This window comes from Emydura macquarii, unplaced genomic scaffold (assembly GCF_026122565.2).
Source record: "Emydura macquarii macquarii isolate MOO-44397 ecotype Brisbane River unplaced genomic scaffold, CSIRO-AGI_Emac_v2 contig_1644, whole genome shotgun sequence".
In the NCBI taxonomy this organism is placed as follows: Eukaryota; Metazoa; Chordata; order Testudines; family Chelidae; genus Emydura; species Emydura macquarii.
Genome location: NW_027131781.1, coordinates 27,261,595 through 27,279,750, shown reverse-complemented (window position 1 = coordinate 27,279,750; position 18,156 = coordinate 27,261,595). Strand labels below are relative to the sequence as shown.

The 18,156-nt window shown below is 47.1% G+C and overlaps 1 protein-coding gene across 4 annotated transcripts in view; it reads right to left on the bottom strand.

The window, feature by feature from the left end:
- Nucleotides 1–18,156, bottom strand: part of TRIP4 (thyroid hormone receptor interactor 4) — a 50,739-nt gene that overhangs the window by 18,666 nt on the left and 13,917 nt on the right. The window contains exons 6-13 of one of the 4 annotated variants that reach the window (XR_010921344.1): nt 15,927–16,056; nt 12,644–12,859; nt 11,241–11,367; nt 9,696–9,883; nt 8,286–8,410; nt 5,604–5,695; nt 5,009–5,179; nt 4,568–4,607 (exon numbers count right to left, since the gene is read on the bottom strand). Coding sequence is in view for 2 of the 4 variants with exons in the window: in XM_067556027.1 (XP_067412128.1) it covers nt 5,165–5,179; nt 5,604–5,695; nt 8,286–8,410; nt 9,696–9,883; nt 11,241–11,367; nt 12,644–12,859; nt 15,927–16,056 (893 nt within the window). In the remaining 2 variants the exon portion in view is untranslated. Of the gene's footprint in view, nt 1–4,554; nt 4,608–4,995; nt 5,180–5,603; nt 5,696–8,285; nt 8,411–9,695; nt 9,884–11,240; nt 11,368–12,643; nt 12,860–15,926; nt 16,057–18,156 lie in introns of those variants that run through there. The other 3 variants (XR_010921343.1, XM_067556027.1, XM_067556026.1) reach the window with 3 other exon arrangements.

Sequence of the window (18,156 nt, the reverse complement as noted above, 5' to 3'; positions counted from 1 at the left end):
TCTCTATAGAGTGTGGACTGTGTTTGAGAGCAAAGTTAAGTCCCAAACCACTGACTAGTTTTCTAAAATAGTAGCAAAGGCTAAATCTACAATCACCATTAATTAAGCTATATGCTTTGGTCTTAGCTTCAGTTCTTCCCCTGGGTCTTTGAAACCAGAGAAGAGGGCATGCTAGCCTCTATCAAATGCTGTAAAACCAACATTCAGTTCCTTTTGGCATGTTAATGTGTTCCTAAATTAATCATCAATTGGCAATTTCTCCTGCATCTTAACAGATTGAGCAATACATTTTTTTATATCTGCTGGCTTATGCTGGGCAGCTAAAGCATCAGAACAGGCTGTTTTGAAAACCAGAGAGCTTTGGATAAGAAAAAATTCTAAAGGCCCTGGAGGACTAAAATCCAAAAGAACTGAATCCCTAATTTGCTCTGCTTTGCCACAAATAAACAAGACCCTGGGGGAGGACTCTACTGCCTGGAAAAGTACATTGAGAAATCTCAAACAGGATGGTTGGTATAAACATGCTCTTTGCAGTGTCTGTAGAGCTCTGCAAGCCAGAATTAGATCTAGTACAACCAGGTCTGGAATTAGATTACAGGTGATCAATCCGGATTCAGACACTGCTAATTTTGTGGGCCCCTGAGTTAGAAGGGCATTGATGCTGGCTAAAATTGTAACACTACTTTCTGCCCATGCTAGTCAAGCTCCAAACAAACATCAAACGCTCGTGGAGACCTTTTTCATGGTAGATGTGTACAACTTGGCAGCTGAAAGAGTCAGGAAGTAGAAGGTGTTAACTGCCACAGTGAGAAACAAAATTTCATTACTCCTTCTTCAAAACACAGATCACATGGACATTCCTTGTCCAAGATGGATTTCCCACTCCCACATAAGTTAGACTCTCAACAATAGACAGATGTTCTCACATGTGGGTTGCTCCTGCCACGCACACACATAACTCTCTTGTTTGCACCCTGTGTCAGGAAACTTTTCCAGAGTTAGAAACTGAAACGTGAGAGGGTCTTTGCAGATCTCCCAGGATAACTCCTCTGAAATGCTGCCAACTCACACAATTTTATCATGAGTCTCACAGTATTTAGTGTTATTCTTAAAGACCTAGCTCTTAGAGTCAGGTAACTGAATGAGAATCTGAGGGTTTTTTTTAAATAAAGACGTGAATGACATTCATGACGACAGAGAAAGACTTGAAAACATACCCTGAAGTGTGCCCTAAAGGCTCAAAACCCAGAAGGCAAATAAAGACTCCAAATTTACTCGTTTGTTTGTTTGTTTTAAAACTGATTGTTGAACACTTGGGGTTGGCAATACTGCATCAGTGTGACTTTTACTTTGGACTTTTAGAACTCAGTTTACATTCACATGAAAAGTGAAGCATACTGAAAAGACACATTTGACCTATGGGCACAAGAATTTAGAGAAGCCCCCTTACACAGATTTAAAGTGGTGGATGATTTTTCACTCACATGTGAAAAATAAATTCCTTTTTCCTTTCAAACATGATCTATCTGTAGATGCAGAAATACACACCCATTTTCAAACCCATTTAGAAATACTTAAATATCTGACATGAAAATGCTTTTTTGTAATTAAAATAAAAGCTGTTTCAAATCTCAAGCCACCAACAGAACATGAAGAGACCTCAGTGCATTTTAAAGAAGACCCATAAATCGTCTGGTTCTTTATTTCCCTGCCAAGGCCTGACTGTAGCATTCTGTGTTTCCCCAGTGAGCTGATGAGTTCACTAACACCTCATGCAGGAAAAGGAAGGCAGCTCTCTGCTCTGCTTGAGGTGTCGGTGAGGTCAACCTGGAGCAGGGAAAAGCAGCCTCTTAACTCTGCTCTTGGCAGGGCAAAGGTTTTCTGATCACCGTTAGCACAGCAAAGGGACCATTGGGAGTTGAATTTCCATTTGTTGAAGCTCCCATTAATGAAAGAAAGTGAATCCAGAGCACACTCCAAGAAGATAGAGATCAGCATTAAAAAAAAAAAAAAATCAGCATAGCCCAGACACTCAGAGTTAAGCCTGCCACATCTTGGGCTGTCTGAGCAGCAGAGCAGATGAGTAACCAGGCTGAGTGAAGGAAAGAGTTTTAGCTTCCCTCTGCTGTTGCCAGTGCAACTCAGACCATTCGTGTCAGGGGGATGTTGTATCTGACGATAATCCTTTGTACTCCTACACAAGGATTGCGATGAGCCTCTTACCAATGACATCAGCCTTCCATCTTACAGACGGCGAAACGGGCACTGAGAGGTTAAATGACTTGCAGCATGTCAGGAGCACAAGTGGGCTGAGAGTCTATGTCACCTGAATGCAGGTCAGTGGTGATTTTAACTTCAAGACCATCTTTCTTCCTCACAGCCCACCCCCCCAGCACACCATTAACTGACAGCACTCTGAGGCAAGGCCATCTCTACGCACATATTTGTTCAGCACAACGGGGGTTCAATTCTGACTTAGCCTTCTGAGTAAAACTGCAATCTAAACATGAAATGATGTTGCTGAGTAAAAAACAGCAGCAGGGCATCGTGGACGTTGGAGCTGGGGCCAGTTTTACTAAACTTCATTAATAACCTGACAGAGGAAGCAAACAGCAAGGAAATTAAATCTGCAGATGCTACTAAATTGGGAATAGATGTCAGCATGAGCAAGGCCAGAGAAATACAAAGGAACCAAAAGGAATTGGAAATCAGGAGAGAATCATCTTTGCCTCTAGAAAGATTCGACAAAAGTAAAACAAACTTGTGGATGTTGAAAAATAACGTGGCCACCGTCACCAGACAATGTGCATATTGGGCAACTATTTAATTTTCAAGCACAGTCCATCATCCACTGATGTGGTTACATGGGATCTGTGTAATTACTCCGTTTCCTGGAAATGTGAAAGAAGTATCAAATGGGAGCTGAGGGAATGGGATAATCAAAGGAGAACGTTTGAGCAGAGCTCTGGCATGTCTTGTTCTCATGGAGAGATCTTTGCTGCCAGTTTTGCACTGTTTATTTTACTGTATTGTCAGTTTTTAAAATATTTTCATTGGGCTTCTTTTATGACAAAAATACAAGTGTGCAGAAAACTAGATGCTCCATCTCACTTACACTGAAGCCAACAGAGATCATCTGCATTAGGAAAGGTACCTATTGCCAACAGCTAGTTTCAGTATCAGGTGCTGCTAAACCTGGGTTGAAAATAGACGAGGGTAGACAAGACCACATCACATGCAGCTCTGGTTCAGAAAACAGGATTGAGCCCTACTCCCAGCAAGGTTCAATTCTGAAGGTTCTGCTTTCTGAACTGGTGCTGAGTGCGGGTTGGTCCTATCTATCACAATCAAACTGTTTTCACTCTGGTTCAGCTGCACTCATTGTTGAAAAGAGGCAGTAACAAAAAGCACAGACATGGTCACCACGGATTTCAGTGGGAGCACACTCAGATCTTCAAATTAATTTCAAGCCAATACATATGGGGAAAAATTAATACCAAACCCACAAATAGTGACTGGGAAGGAGACCCCTGGATAGCATTAATGCTGAAAGAGATGGCAAAGTAGAGACTCTCTATATTTACAATGCAGTATGGTAACAGCAAAAAGCCAGTATGATTTTTGGGCTGCACATGTAAATGCATCATAGTGCCAAGAGGAGAGGAAAGGAAATGATACAACTCTGGCGAGACTGCTCCTAGAATAATGTGTTCCATTCTGGTGTCTCAACAAAACAGAAAGACGTCAGCAAACTGGAGGGAATTATGAGACAGCAACAGAGCTGACTAAGGCCTTGTCTACAGCAGCGCTTCTGCTGGCAAAACCTTTTTCGCTCAGGGGTGTGAAAAAACACCCCTCTAAGTAACATAAGTTTTGCCGGCATAAGCACCTGCGTGGACAGCGCTATATCGGCAGGAGACACTCTCCCACTGACATAGCTACCGCCGCTCGTTTAGGTGGTTTTATTATGCTGTCGGGAGAGCTCTCTCCTATCGACATAACACGGCCACAAAAACTCACTTACAGCGGCACAGTTGTACCAATACAGCTGTGCCTGCTGTAAATTTTAAGGGTAGAGTAGCCCTAAGAATCTGAAGGGATTGATTTATGAGGAGAGATTAAAGGCTAATTACATGCAGCTTGCGTTAACAAAAACTAGGGAAGCGTGATGACAACTGCCTACATGTACCTAAAGGGAATAACCACCAAGGAAGAAGAGGAATTGACCAGGGTGTTTCCATGGGGTGGAAGTAGGAGTGATGGGATTCAATTAAAAAAAGAAACAATGTAGTCTGGAGATCAGGACATATTTCCTGTCAGTGCAACTGATTAGACTGGGGGAAAGTTTCCTGCGGGTAGCTGGAAAAGGAAAAAGGTCCTCATTTGAAACTAGACTGCACAGAGCAGTGGATAATATACTGTTGGGAACAAGTGTGCTCTGGCCCCAGGGATGGAGGTGATGATCTAATTAGTCTACTCTCTTCTCCATTTCCTAGGATTCTGTCACTCTACACTGGCTGCATGTTCATAGCATGGAAGTGGCCTTTCTGGTACCTCAGTTCCAAGGCGCCCTCTGCTGTCCATGTTCTAACAGTCCTGTCCCAATTCTAAAAGCGAAAGGGACAGAGAAAAAGAAAAATCCCATCTAATTCAGCACATCATCTTGATCTTTAGTGTCCAACCACCCCCCTCCCTGCTTCTGCTTCGTATAAACTCACAGGGCTTGGGGTGGGGCCAGAGCTCTCCATCATGTGAAATGATCTCACATGGTTTGTAACCTGCTGCTTCTTCACAGCCCAAAGGAAATCATTGCTACTGTACTTTCTGCTTTAACCAAAGCGTTCTTCAGCAGGACAGCCACTTTATCAGATTCTCTGCCAAAGAATCCACTTACCCTACGGCTAGTGATTGGCAGTGACTGCTGTTTCACTGGGATAGCAGTCCCATCAATTCTGTTTCATAGGGACCAGTGGAGCTAGCATCAACGAGATAGATGGTGTTTAATTACGTGTCACATTGGTGTGAAATTTAAGCTCCGAGCTCTTAATACAGCTGGTGTCAAACAAAGCTGAAACGCAGAAAGTATAGCTTTAATCCAGGACAGCAGTGCTTCTCATAGAGCCATCTGCAGAGTGTGGCCAGGTGCGCGGGTGAGCGGCGTCTGTCACAACAGCCTTGTCTGCATTAGGAAAGCCAAGAACACCTTTCAGCATTGGTTCCCCTGAACCAGCATTGACTTGATACAATAAGAATAATGCAGACTTTACCAAACTGCTTCCAAAATCATTTCCAAAGGTATGCTGGAGACTGGCTTCCACCAGTATTCCATCATGCTACCAGCAGCCGCTAAAACGCTATTTTGTCTGGTCTGTACCAGCACTTAGACCATGTCCCACACTGGTCTAGGGAAAATTCTTGCTGAAATGTGTTCTCTTCCCAGTGCACACAAGGGTAGCGGTCTCCTGATTTTAATTTAAATTCTCTCTTCAGTATTCTCCTTCTTTTCCCATGGATCAATCCACAGACACGAGGCAGGGTCATTCAAAGATTTGTATGTAGACAGTTAAAAAGTCAGCTCAGAAAGGCTGGTTTTCCTTACTCACCTGCTCCTTGAATTGCTCTTGTGACACGCAGTCAGTCAAGTCCACACAGCCCAGGAGGCACCCAGAAGGATAATCTCTGGGAAATTCCACATCTGCATCAAGAGAAAGGAAAGGACTGAACACACGCTCATGCTCTCTGTGATCTTCCTGTTTCTCAGCAAGCTCTTCATTGGAAACACATGCTCATTTGCACATCTCTCCCGTTCATGCTTTTTGAGGCACAAGAAAATTTAGTGTTTATTTTCTGTAATTCCTTTCATATTTTGGGACAAATGGTGCACTGCTCAGGAAACATGGTCTTGGAGAAATGTGTTAAACCAGATATATGATGATAAAGACAAAGGCTATGCATGGCTCTGCCAACACATCTCAAAACTGACCTGCTACACCTCTGCTATCATAGAAGATGAGGGTTGGAAGGGACCTCAGGAGGTCATCCAGTCTCACCTGCTGCTCAAAGCAGGACCAACTCCAACTAAATCATCCCAGCCAGGGCTTTGTCAAGCCGCACCTTAAAAACCTCTAAGGATGGAGATTCCACCACCTCCTGAGGTAACCCATACCAGTGCTTCACCACCCTCCTTGTGAAATTTTTTTCTTAATATCCAACCTAGACTCCCCCACTGCAACTTGAGACCATTGCTCCTTGTTCTGTCACCTTCCACTACTGAGAACAGCCTAGTTCCATCCTCTTTGGATCCCCCACCCCTTCAGGTAGTTGAAAGCTGCTATCAAATCCCCCCTCACTCTTCTCTTCTGCAGACTAAATAAGCCCACTTCCCTCAGTCTCTCCTCATAAGTCTTGTGCCCCAACCCCCTAATCATTTTTGTTGCCTGCTGCTGAACTCTCTCCAATTTGTCCACATTCTTTCTGTAGCGGAGGGCCCAAAACTGGAAACAATACTCCAGATGTGGCCTCACCAGGGCCGAATAGAGGGGAATAATCACTTCCTTCAATCTGCTGACAATGCTCCTACTAATGCATCCCAACATGCCGTTAGTCTTCTTGGCTATCAGGTCACACATTTGACGCATATCCAGTTTCTTGTCCACAGTAACCCCCAGGTCCTTTTCTGCAGAAATACTGCCTAGTCAATCGGTCCCAGTCTGTAGCAGTGCATGGGATTCTTCCATCCTAAGTGCAGAATTCTGCACTTGTCCTTGTTGAATCTCATCAGATTTCTTTTGGCCCAATCCTCCAATTTGTCTAGGTCACTCTGTATCCTATCCCTACCCCACAGCATATCTATCATTCCCCCCAGCTTAGAGTCATCTGCGAACTTGCTGAGGGTGCAATCCACCCCATCCTCCAGATCATTAATGAAAATGTTGAACAAAACTGGTCACAGCACTGAACCCTGGGGCACTCCACTTGATACCGGCTGCCAACTAGACATCGAGTCGTTGATCACTACCCGTTGAGCCCAACAATCCAGCCAGCTTTCTATCCACCTTATAGACCATTCATCCAACCCATACTACTTTAACTTGCTGGCAAGAATACCGTGGGAGACGGTATCAAAAGCTTTGCTAAAGACTAGATGTATCATATCCACCCACTTTTCCCCGCATCCATAGACCTGCTACACCTCTGCTATAATGGACCTGAGCTCGCAATACCCCCCATCAATGCACTTCAGTCCTGATGTCCAACACCCCATTACTCCAATCCTGTGCCAGCCCTTTAGCAGAAACTGCCAATGATCACACTATCGTGTTTTTGATCATGTGTGCTTTCAAAAGGGAGGCAACTGTCTAATGAGGCCAGCCGAGCCAAAGTCACCTGAATAAATTTGTATCTAGCTCTTATATAGCACCTTCCATTTGTAGATCTCAAAGCACTTTACAAAGGAAAACAGTATCATTATCCCCATGTTACAGATAGGAGAACTGAGGCACACAGTAGGTAAGTGACTGATCAGCAGGCCAGTGGCAGAGCTAGGAATAGAACTCAGGTCTCCTGAGCCCCAGTCCAGTGCTCCAGCCACTGGGCCATGCTGCTTTAAAAGCAAACAAGCTCAAAAAGCCAAGATGGCCTGAGACTTGGGGCTCTCACTCCTGGTGAGGGATGGCAGCACCATGCTTTTGGGCATCTCTCCCCTGCTGTAGCTATTTGGGGAGCAGTGTGGCTGATGCACAGTGAACGCAGAGTTCTTTGCTCTGATGAGGGAGGAGGCAATCCCTGGGCATCACTTTTGGGCTGACTAACGCCCAGAGGTGCTGCACCACCAGTCGACAGCTCCCTGGCCAGGCAGCCTGGATCAGATTGATGTCTCAGGCTCACCCAGTCCCACCAGAGAGAGATCTGCATGCTAACCTGCAGCTTTTTATTCCTGGCCCCCAGGAGGCCAGATTGAATGACAGCATTTGAACTTCAGTGTAGACACACAGGAGCACTAGCTCTTATGTACATTCACTAGCAATGTCCTATTGCCTGAACCAAGAACTAAAAGGTATTGTCAAAGTATGATGCAATTCACTAGTGTCAGAAGCGTCTGACAGGGTTGATGTCCTCCGTGACACACTTTTGGCTGAAGAAATGCAGAAAGGAAGAGGGGAACTGAAAGGAGAAAGGAAGGTTAATGAGAGAAGCAGTGATAACCGCCCAGCAGCACCTGCTTCCTGACTCTGCTCATTACACGGCTCAGTGTACCAAAAACAAAGACTTAGAGTGAGGTTCACCTTCCCGGAGCAGCATTCGATAGGTGGCCTCTAGCTCGGAGATTTCCTGAGGGGAGGGTCTTTGAGCAGTAGCTGCTATCCACAGCCGCCCTCTGTGGGATGTGTACCAGGTCCTGCCCTCCACCCTAGAGAGAAAAGAAGAGAATGCAGAGCTGACATGCCTGCTGAGATCCCATGCGGCCCAGTCTTCAACGGAACGTTTCACCAGGTGATTCCTGTTACCGAGCTTTGCCCTGGGAAAGGACATTTCCCTCTTCAGTGAGGAGGGCTGTTAGTGAGACGACTTTGGGAGGTGCTTGTCAGTCAATCTCATCAAACAACTTATTGATGAGGTTCAGTCACTCTACTTTGATTTTTCAATACCCAGAAATCAAGTCTCTATATTCCTAGGAGCTAGGCATTGGACAGTATGCAGTCCAATGGGCAACTGGGCCACAAACTCCTACAAAGCAGTCAGTGTCTGCCCTCTCCTTTAGGTGCAGCTCCCAGAGACTACGGGTATCAGCATGAAATGCTCCACCTTTATCAGAGTGGCTGGCCTCCAGCATTCCCAGGCCGCTCAGATCAAGGCGCACCGTATGGTGGGATCTGAAACCTGCTTTTCAGAACTAAAGTCATCTCCTCAGAAACTACAGAAGAGAAAAAAAAATATCGATGGAAATTCAGGGATTTCACAAGACACCCCAACCCCCAGTTACACTGGAGCAGGGAGACAGAAGCTGATTTGTATGGCATGCTGCACTGTGAAGGGGAAGCTTGTGTGCTAACTCCTCCTGGGCCTGCCTGGAGAGCCTGGTGCCTAGATATGGAGCATCGTGATGCTACAGGTTATCTACAAAGGATTTTGTACAAAAATAGCCTTGTGCCTTTTTTGGCTTTGTTAGGGTGGAGAAGGAAAGCCTGAATGGACTTCTTCCTGCTCGTTTACCTGCCTCTTAAATACCAGGAATGGCAGCTTTGGCAGCCCTGGTTTTACTGGAGTATTTTCAGGCCTTTGTTATTTATCAGCATAAAGAAGCTGGCTCCTTCTTGCCTGGCTAGTTCCTAACCCAACAGCATGTTCGGGTGAAGAGGTGCAGCTCCCCTCTTTGCACACTTCCCGCACAAACATCTCCCCCAGGGAAGCAGGCTGTGTGTTTGATTAGAGAGCTAGAAAGGAAGTGCCAGTGGGATTGTATTTGGCAATAACTTAGGGCCACTGAAGTCCTCTGCACATATGAGAACATCAGTGCAAGGCAGCTTAATGCTCAGAAGTCAGTTGCGGAACACGGCTTCCCTTGTCCTTACTATATGAGGTTTGGGAACTGTTGTCTTGGCAGGCACTACAACTGGGGGATTTCAAAGCCATTGGGTTAACTACATATTGCTCAGGACATATCACAATCCCATGCCTTTTTTTTTTTTGGTTACCTTTTGATTCCTTTGACCAGCAAGGAAGCCCAAGGCTGGTGCATACTGAGGCACCAACCATCGTCCGAGATCTCCTGTAACTCTCGATCCTGAATCCGTAACCTGTTCCTTTCGGAGGCGGGCTCAAGCCTGGTTTCTGCAGGGTGGGCAGTTTTCCTGTGCAGGAGCAAGCCGCTCTGGCCTACCCACTTCAGCATGTTCGAAACAAACACATAACAGAAGATTAACTCTTCTTCCCCGCCAAGGAGCTATTTAAAGGTCCAAACCTCTGTGAGCTTTTCCTTCACTTAGAACAGCGGTGCAGAAGGCACCATGGCCTAGCCCCTGATGGATTAGATCTGTTCACTGTTTGGCCCTTTGGATCAGAAAACTGCTCTTACCACCTCTAGCGCTGAGCAAGCTAGACTTGAACCGAGGGCCAGATGGCCATATCGGTCATGCCCCTGTAGAGACCACAAGCCAAGCATACAAAGGAGTGGAGACCACTCATCAAAGGGAGCATTGCAAGCCAAAGCCTGGAGTCGCTGCACATCACACCTTGGTAGCTGCAATCTATGGAATCTATGGGTCTATGGAACCCTCACATTGGCTGCCCTTGAACTAAATGGTAAATGTAAAATGTAGAACCATCACCCTACGGTGTCCCAAAGCATAGGCGGCATGTTCAAAGCCGGCTCGCAGCTGATCGACACCCAACTGGCTGCACTTGCACGGGGAAGAGTTGAGGAGAGGCCGAAGGGATTGTTCAGACAATCAACTGACGCTGCATCCTCCCCCTCCTCGTGGCTTGCCATCTGGGATACTGGCATTGAGAGGCGGCCATCTGGTGCAGCCACAGACCCCTTCTGGGTGCACAAGCAGTGCTCGGGGTCACTGCATTCACTTATCATATGCCGCTTCCTCTCAAGAGGGGAGGAATAAAACCCCATCAGCTATTGCGCAAGAGCACTCACAACCCTCGAAAAATAATTGGATGTAGAAAAAAGGTTAAGCGGGGGGGAGGAGAGGCACAAAGGCTGGTATGTGGACAAGGACGGGTTTAACTTGCATTATCAGGCCTGGCCTAAAACAGACTAAGAATAAGCTTAGAAGTGTCTGAGCACAAATGCAGGGTGCACATGAACCGAGGAAAGACTAGAAGGGATATTAGCACATGGAGAGTAGGACCAAGAGGGCACAACTGAACTCTGTTAGGTGGATTCTGATAAATGGAATTTAAAAAAGAAAACTACTTCAGACTGAATCTCAGGAAACCTTCCCAAGAGCGAGATGATCAGGCTGAGGAAGGGACAGGAAGCCCATTGATCGTGGTTAAATAACCACAGTGAATACACCACTGGCAAAAACCCTGCCCAGGCTGAGAGTTTGGGAGGGACTAGCACCCCAGCTGGCCTTTTCCATCTCTAGCTCAGAGGATCCTAAGTCTTGCTGGAGAGGTTGGGGGCAGGGAAGAGACACCATATCAATACATGGGAAGTTACAATACTTCGGGCCCATCTCTCTTGGTGGTCACTGCTCAGGGATGAATGAGAAATCTGCACTGACCAAAGGGGCAGGCTGGAGAACGTGGGGATTCACCAGGACCCCAGAGCTCTCTTCAAACTTCCCTTCCGGCCTCCTCGATGGCTTGCTCAATGTGCCACAGTTAATAGCATCGATTGTTTCGTCCAGCCTGCAAGGACACACAAACCATGTTAATATCCCTCCGGCCTCTCATGCATCCCCTCTCCCAGAACACTTCCTGCCATCTCTTCCAGCCAGACTGCCTCCCCCCTCTGATTTCATGTCTGAATTGCCATGTGTACTCCTGCAGACACTCAGGGCATGGCTGCTGTAGATATACAACTGCTCTGCCCTGCGTTCTCTCAGGGAGCTACCATCCCAGAACACTGACACACGTGCCAGCTAAAGACAGGTCTGTCTGTAAGTCAGACAGAGTGCAGCTCAGCAGGGATGCTCTTCTCTCTCAGTCAGTACTGAGGGTACAGCCCTGCCCAGCGCAAGGGAGCCTTGTAAAACTGATATCCAGATCGCCCCGGTCATTAATGATCCCAGGACACTTGACACAAAGAAAGAATCTAGCTAAGATATTTATCTGGTACCCCATAGTATCTGAGCCTCACAATTTTCAACAGCCCTAAAAGATAGGGTGGTGCCATCATCTCCATTTTACAGATGGGAACTGAGGCACGGACACACTAAGTGATTTGCCCAAGGTCACGCAAGAAGTCTGTGGCAGAGCAGATACTTGAACAGTCCCAGATTTGTGTCCAAGCCACCAGACCAACCTTCTGAGAGCCACAGTGGCCTGGCCAAACCCCAATTCGGGCAACTCCATTTGGGATGTGGTATTCTTCGATACACCTCCCAAAAGCTAGGGTGTAATATTGCAGACACAGAGTGGCTGCCATGTTCCACCCCAGAGGAAGCTGAATTTCATTTGTGGGGGAAGTGATCCCATTGCAGGGAGTTTGGAAGATGCCCAGAGACGAAAAGCTTTAGAGAACATCATTTTCGCTTCCTTTTTGCCTCTTCTTTATTACTAGGCATATTTGCATGAAAACAGATTTTTGCTCCTTAGGAGCGTCTTCTGTTCCTGAAGAACATACCCAAACTCTCTGTTTGTGCTGTCACAACTAGTCTCGGGGCAGATGTCTGCAACGCCACAAACAGAGGGATGAGACTGCAAATGGGGAAATAAGCAGCAGGAGCAAATCAGTTGCTAAGAGCTCAGGATCCTGTTTGTCCCGAACAATGAGAAACCGGGAGAAGCACAGAACATTCTAAGCGAGCGGCAGGGCTGCCTCTCGAGAGAACGGTGTGTGCAGTTTGTCGTGTGTTGAAGGCAGCCCAGCTGCCTCTCTAACAATCACAGCATTTCTCCTCTCCCTGCTTTCCAGAGTGTACATTGCTCCCTGCCAGCTCGGTGCCTAGTGCCACCCACTCACTTGCTGTGATATTCAGCCATGCTGCCCTGCTCCTCCAAGATCTGCCTGCCTGCAAAGTCGATGGTGATTTTTCTGGCAAGTCGAGAAGCGTGGCGCAGCTGCCGCAGCTCCTCTTCTCTCTTCTGCAGCGCCTCCCTCTCTTGTTTGGACAGCCATTGGTTGGAGTCTGTAGCAAAGTAATCCGACTCATCATCGATGACTTGGGTACGGCGCACGCTGGTGAGAGACGGCAAGAGAGACGACAGAATGGTACCAGGTACGACAGCAAATGGCCCTAGGCATAGCCAGGAACATCACATCAGTCACACAGCCACCCCTCCCCGTTTTTCCCATGACTCCCTGGCGGTAACTCTGGAGAACACGGCTTTCCAGGAATGCTAAGCCAGAGGCATGACATTTTGCCCATCTGGGGGCCATGCTGACAGTCCATCAGGAACTTGGGGAAATAAAATGGGAAGAAAGCACAACCAGCCTGTCTTAAAAATGGAGAAGCTTGCGGAGACTCTACACACAACAGCAAGCCCTGGAGGCAGCTCTCCTGGATTGAGACAGGGCAGCACATGCTAGAACCTGCAGCTTCCGCAGGCTCTACAACAAACAGGCCAGCCACGGGCTGCCTTCACGTGCACATTGTTGTAGTGGCATGGAAGTAGCAGCATCTGATTTGTTCCCTACAGAGGGCCCTCAGTGTCCTTTTCAGACCCCCAAGATCTGTCCCCACACATGCCCTTCCTAGGCTAAGGCACCCTTTCCCCTGGAAGCCCCATTCTTCTGTCTGAAGGGGACTGACCAGGAGTCTCTTCCCCTCTCCCACCCCAGGGCAGACAGCACTGAGGTCAAAGCACTGCCAAACCTCACAGGTGGTGAGAGACCAGACAGGCAATTAAACTCCAGGCTCCTGCAGAGCGCTGCCTGGCTCCTGGCCTCAACGCAATGCCTGAAAAATTCACTCCGAGAGAGGCTCCTTCCACTTGGCCACTGTGATTATACCTGTCTCAAAGGGCACGGATAGTGCAGAGTTCATTCACTGAAGAACGCAGTCTCAGGCAACCCCAAACTATTTGTGAATTTCACACTCCACTGGGCCAGGGGAGATTCTGGGGCTGGGCTCTCTCAGTTGAAGCTCCCTGTTGAAGCTGTTCCACTCTTTTGATAAATAATTAGTTATTGTAGCAGGGACTTGAACATGGGTCTCCAAAGCCTAGGCGAGTGCCCTACCCACCAGGAAATAGGGTCTTTCCCCAGCATAATGACTATTCCTTAACATTATAAATGACAAGAATAGTCACTGGGCATGTTTCATTTGACCCATAACGGATTTTGAGGTGGGGGAGATTCAACAACTTCTTTTTTTTCTTTCCAATTTCTGGATTTGATTCAACCCAAACAGATTTTTTTCCCCACCCATTTTTCAGAACTGGCAGCAAACCAAAAAAAAAAAAAAAATCGTTTGTCCAACTCTAATGCAGATACAAGGCACTGCTGCTGCTGGCTGTTTTGCTGACCATATGTGACACTACCAGCCCTACAAAACAGACCATAAACATCTTTCCCTTCTGGATTCAGAGGTGGTACTATTTCATTGCTCTCTGCTTGCAATTATGGTTTAGAGTCCCCTGAGTTCCAACAACTGCTGTGATGCGAGTGCCGTCAGATCAGACTCAAATTTCAGCTGTGGCTGAAAGGGTGTATCATGTGCCTGGATATGTAGCAAGATGGTCATCTCATTGCCTTGTGCAAAGTCCCCATGGTTTTCCTTTAAAAATGAACTTGTAAGGGGGGGGAAATGGGTTTGCATCTTTCCGTGACCGCTCCCCCCTCCCCAATACTTTTTGATGGATAAAGGATGCCAGAAAGGATTTTCCCAACAACAGCTGCAAAAGCTTTTTCTGTTTGTTTTTTATATTAGAAATTCAAGTCTTGTCTGCCCTGGAATACCCTGTGGTGACCATAGGAACTAATGAAATTATGAGACCACAAGAGAGTGAAAGCTGCAGCAATTAAGAGTGGAAGGGAATTTTACACAGGGCAGCTCTACACTACCGCTTAAGTCGATCTAACGGACGTCACTCGGGTGTGAAAAAGACACTCCCGTGAGCGACACAAGTTACAGCGACCTAAGAACAATCCACACCGACGCTATGTTGGCGAGAAAAGCTCCCCTGCCGACATAGATGGAGGTGGAGTAATTATGCCGATGGGAGAGCGCTCTCCCATCAGCATACAGCGTCTTCACCAGACGCGCTAGAGCAGTGCAGCTGCACCGATGTAGTGCTTCTAGTGTAGACCTACCCTCGGGCTGTTTAAAACTCTGGTTTTGTTAACACTTATTGAACTCCAGTGGCTACAGATCATTGGGAAGAAAAGGTGTCGACACCACTGGCCTACAGCTAACTTATAAATGCTCGCAATACACATCCTCTGAGCATTCCAGCAGCACCAGAGAAGACCAATCTTGTCCTTCCTGATCTTTGCAAGATAGCAGAAAAAAACTACTTAAAAACAACCACTACAAACCATTTCAGGCCTTTTTAATACATCAGAAAGCAGGAAAAAAGGGCAAAACACCAATTTTTAAAAAATGTTCTTTGCTGGTCACCTTTAAATGGCATTCTCCACTTAGAGAGAGAATTTGTCAAGAGGGAAGAACATCAGGGAAAGAGGGAGATGGACAAGCACAAAACACAGCACTACAGAAAAACAAGAATGAAACCTGAAACAAGAGCAGTCATTGGGCCAAAGAGAAATTCCTGTGAGAGCCAGGGAATCAGGACACATCTCCTGCGACTGATCCAACCAGTTGATGTACAACTTCCCTACCAAACTCAAGTCCAACAGCCACACAGGAACCATGCTTTCCAGCAGAAATAGTATTGTCAGCAGTATGCAATACTGGAGTGACCACCTTCCAGCTAATCAGTGGCCCATATGACATGTACTGTTGCTTTCAGTGCAATTCCGAATGGACCAAATTCTAACGGATGCACTTGCTGGAAGTCTCACCTAAGAGGTTAGGACTGTATGAGCCATAAAGACCAGACTCCCCTTCCCTCACGAAAGGGCCTCCATCCAGCTCAGGGGCAGGAGGCACGAGCTTGCCCTGCCACTGCCTGGACCACTCCCATCTGGTGATGTTTTCTCCGTGACTGTGAACCCATCTATAAATTCAGGTTCAATAGATTTGCAGCCGAGCCAGTTTTCGAAGGGAGGGAATGTTGCTACTATTTAGATCAAAAGTGACTTCAGTCTGCAGGAAGGTTTGTGCTATTACAACCAGCAGTACCTTGTTTTGTCAAATTCCAGCAACTTGTCTTTGTGTTTCACGGCCATCTCCAGACCCGCCTTAAACCGAGCTTCCTGACGAGGCAGCAGGTCCTTGCTGATGATGTCCATCTGCCCAGAATTCTCCACGCCTGGGACACACAGACACAAATCATGATTCGGTCCTTGGGGACGGGCTCTCAGTTTAAACAACACTCCTGCTGCAACTCAGCACACAGATGCTCTCAAGAACATGTGACATTATAGGAGATGGAAGATCACTTGTCCCAAAGTCTGGCACTTTTGAAATTGTCCTTACCACCACCTCCCTGCTTCCCATCCCACCCATCCTCCTCTCATCCTCTTTTCTCCAGCAACTAATTAAGTGCTCAGATACCATGGTGATGGGCATGAGACAAAAATCTAGACAGAAAGCCATTTCCCCTTGCTGCTCCAGTCACCTTTCCCAGTAACTTGGTTAGTTTCTACAGCAAGTAGTTCTGCCTGTGTTCTCTCACTTACCCTTACTTCCCTCAAATTTAGATTATGTCCCTTAGTTTAGGCCCTTCTCTAGATTGTTCTCCTACCCTGTTCCTACTGCAGAGGGATTTCCAAAATCCTGACTGTGGAGTTCTTTGCCACAATAGACTGTTTGTTATTTTATTTTCTTCTCCTCTGATTTCTCTTTTCTCCTACTCACCACACCTTTCCACCCTCTTCCTCCCCCATTTAGTTGGCATTGTTTGACTGCCCAGCCCATGTCTTACACTATATTGCCCTCTGTCCCCATGTCCAGCCGTTGAGATGTCTGTCCCTCATTAGCTATTTTGATTGGACCTCCTCACCTGAATCTCGCAGGACCCTTGTTTTCCCTGTGGGATTGAAATCCAAAAGGCCTGTCAGCGTGACATGCGTTTCCAAAGTGGGTGATGCGAGAGAGGTGTGACATCTATGAGTCAAGCCAGCCTCCTAGGCTGAACAAACTCCTCAACCATTAACATGATATGAAAGCAGAGAGGCGAAAGCAGCAGCAGCAGGAGCCAGCATGGGAAAGCAAGCACAGATCCCGAGCCAGCCAAAGGGATCTTCCTCTCCGTTTCCTTTTCTGGAATATCTCTCTTCTCTTAGGGACTACGGAAAAGTCTGGTAAGTCAATGGAAAGATTCCCATTGTCTCTAATAGACTTTGCATCAGGCCCTCCGCTGATCCAGAAGCTTGGTTCATTTCTCCCCTATGGCTGGACACTGGGAGCAGGCTTCCTATTGATGGATATTTTACTCCTGGGGGCGTGGCTCTCTGCAGCAGCCAGATACAAATCTGAAAATCTAGCTCAAGCATTTTACATACTTAGGGATTTAGAGGCTTTCCTTCTCTCAGGACCCCAGTGAAAGGCTTGGGCCTGGGACAAGGACGGTCACACTGCAAGCAGGATCTAGTGGCACTTGTGGGGAGAGAGGCAGAGCTGAGCCCTAAAGATCCCAAGTCAGGAGGCAAGTTTCATTGACACTTGTTGTAAAAGAGACTAGAGCCCCCCTAGATCAAATGGAATTCAGCTCCTGTCCCCCTCCACCCACCCCCAGAAAAGCAGCACTGTCTGAAATCAAACACACAAAAGTAAGGAAGGGGAGACACTGAAAACACATTGTAAGAAAGCTGGAGTGCTGCCCCATAAGGCCAGCTCCAGCCTGCTGTGGGATTCCACTGACTAGATTAAACTCCACCTCAGGCCAGCGCTAGAGAAAGCCCTGCTGAAGTTTTACTCATGGCAAAGCTCCAATTGAAAATAATCTAGCGTCAATGGCTTCTTTTGCCTTTCAAAACCGTTCCAAAGAGTTTCTCCTGCAGGTAGAAGGCGTTGGATTTACAGCGCTAGGATCTGAAGCCCTCTATTTATCCACAACAGGCCTGGCCTCCGCCCATGGTACAAGCTTCCCACACACGCTGCCCCACCAATACGCCTCATCACGGCTGGGGAACCAGCCTTGGGGAGGGAAGGGGAATTCGATTCCCAGCCAGCAATCCCTGGCTGCTTGCCATCAAAAACAAGGAGCCAAAGTTGATGGGAAAGTTGTTCGCGTCACAGCTCCAATGAGACCCATCAATATATTTCACACAGGCCACCCCACAGCCTACTAGTGACGTGGGCCAGATTCAGAGAGGCGAAAGGCTCTGTGTTTTCCCATTGTCACTGAGCCATGTCATCTCCCTGCAGAGAAGGCCAGCTAATCACGTTTCAGTGCTAGCTAACAAAG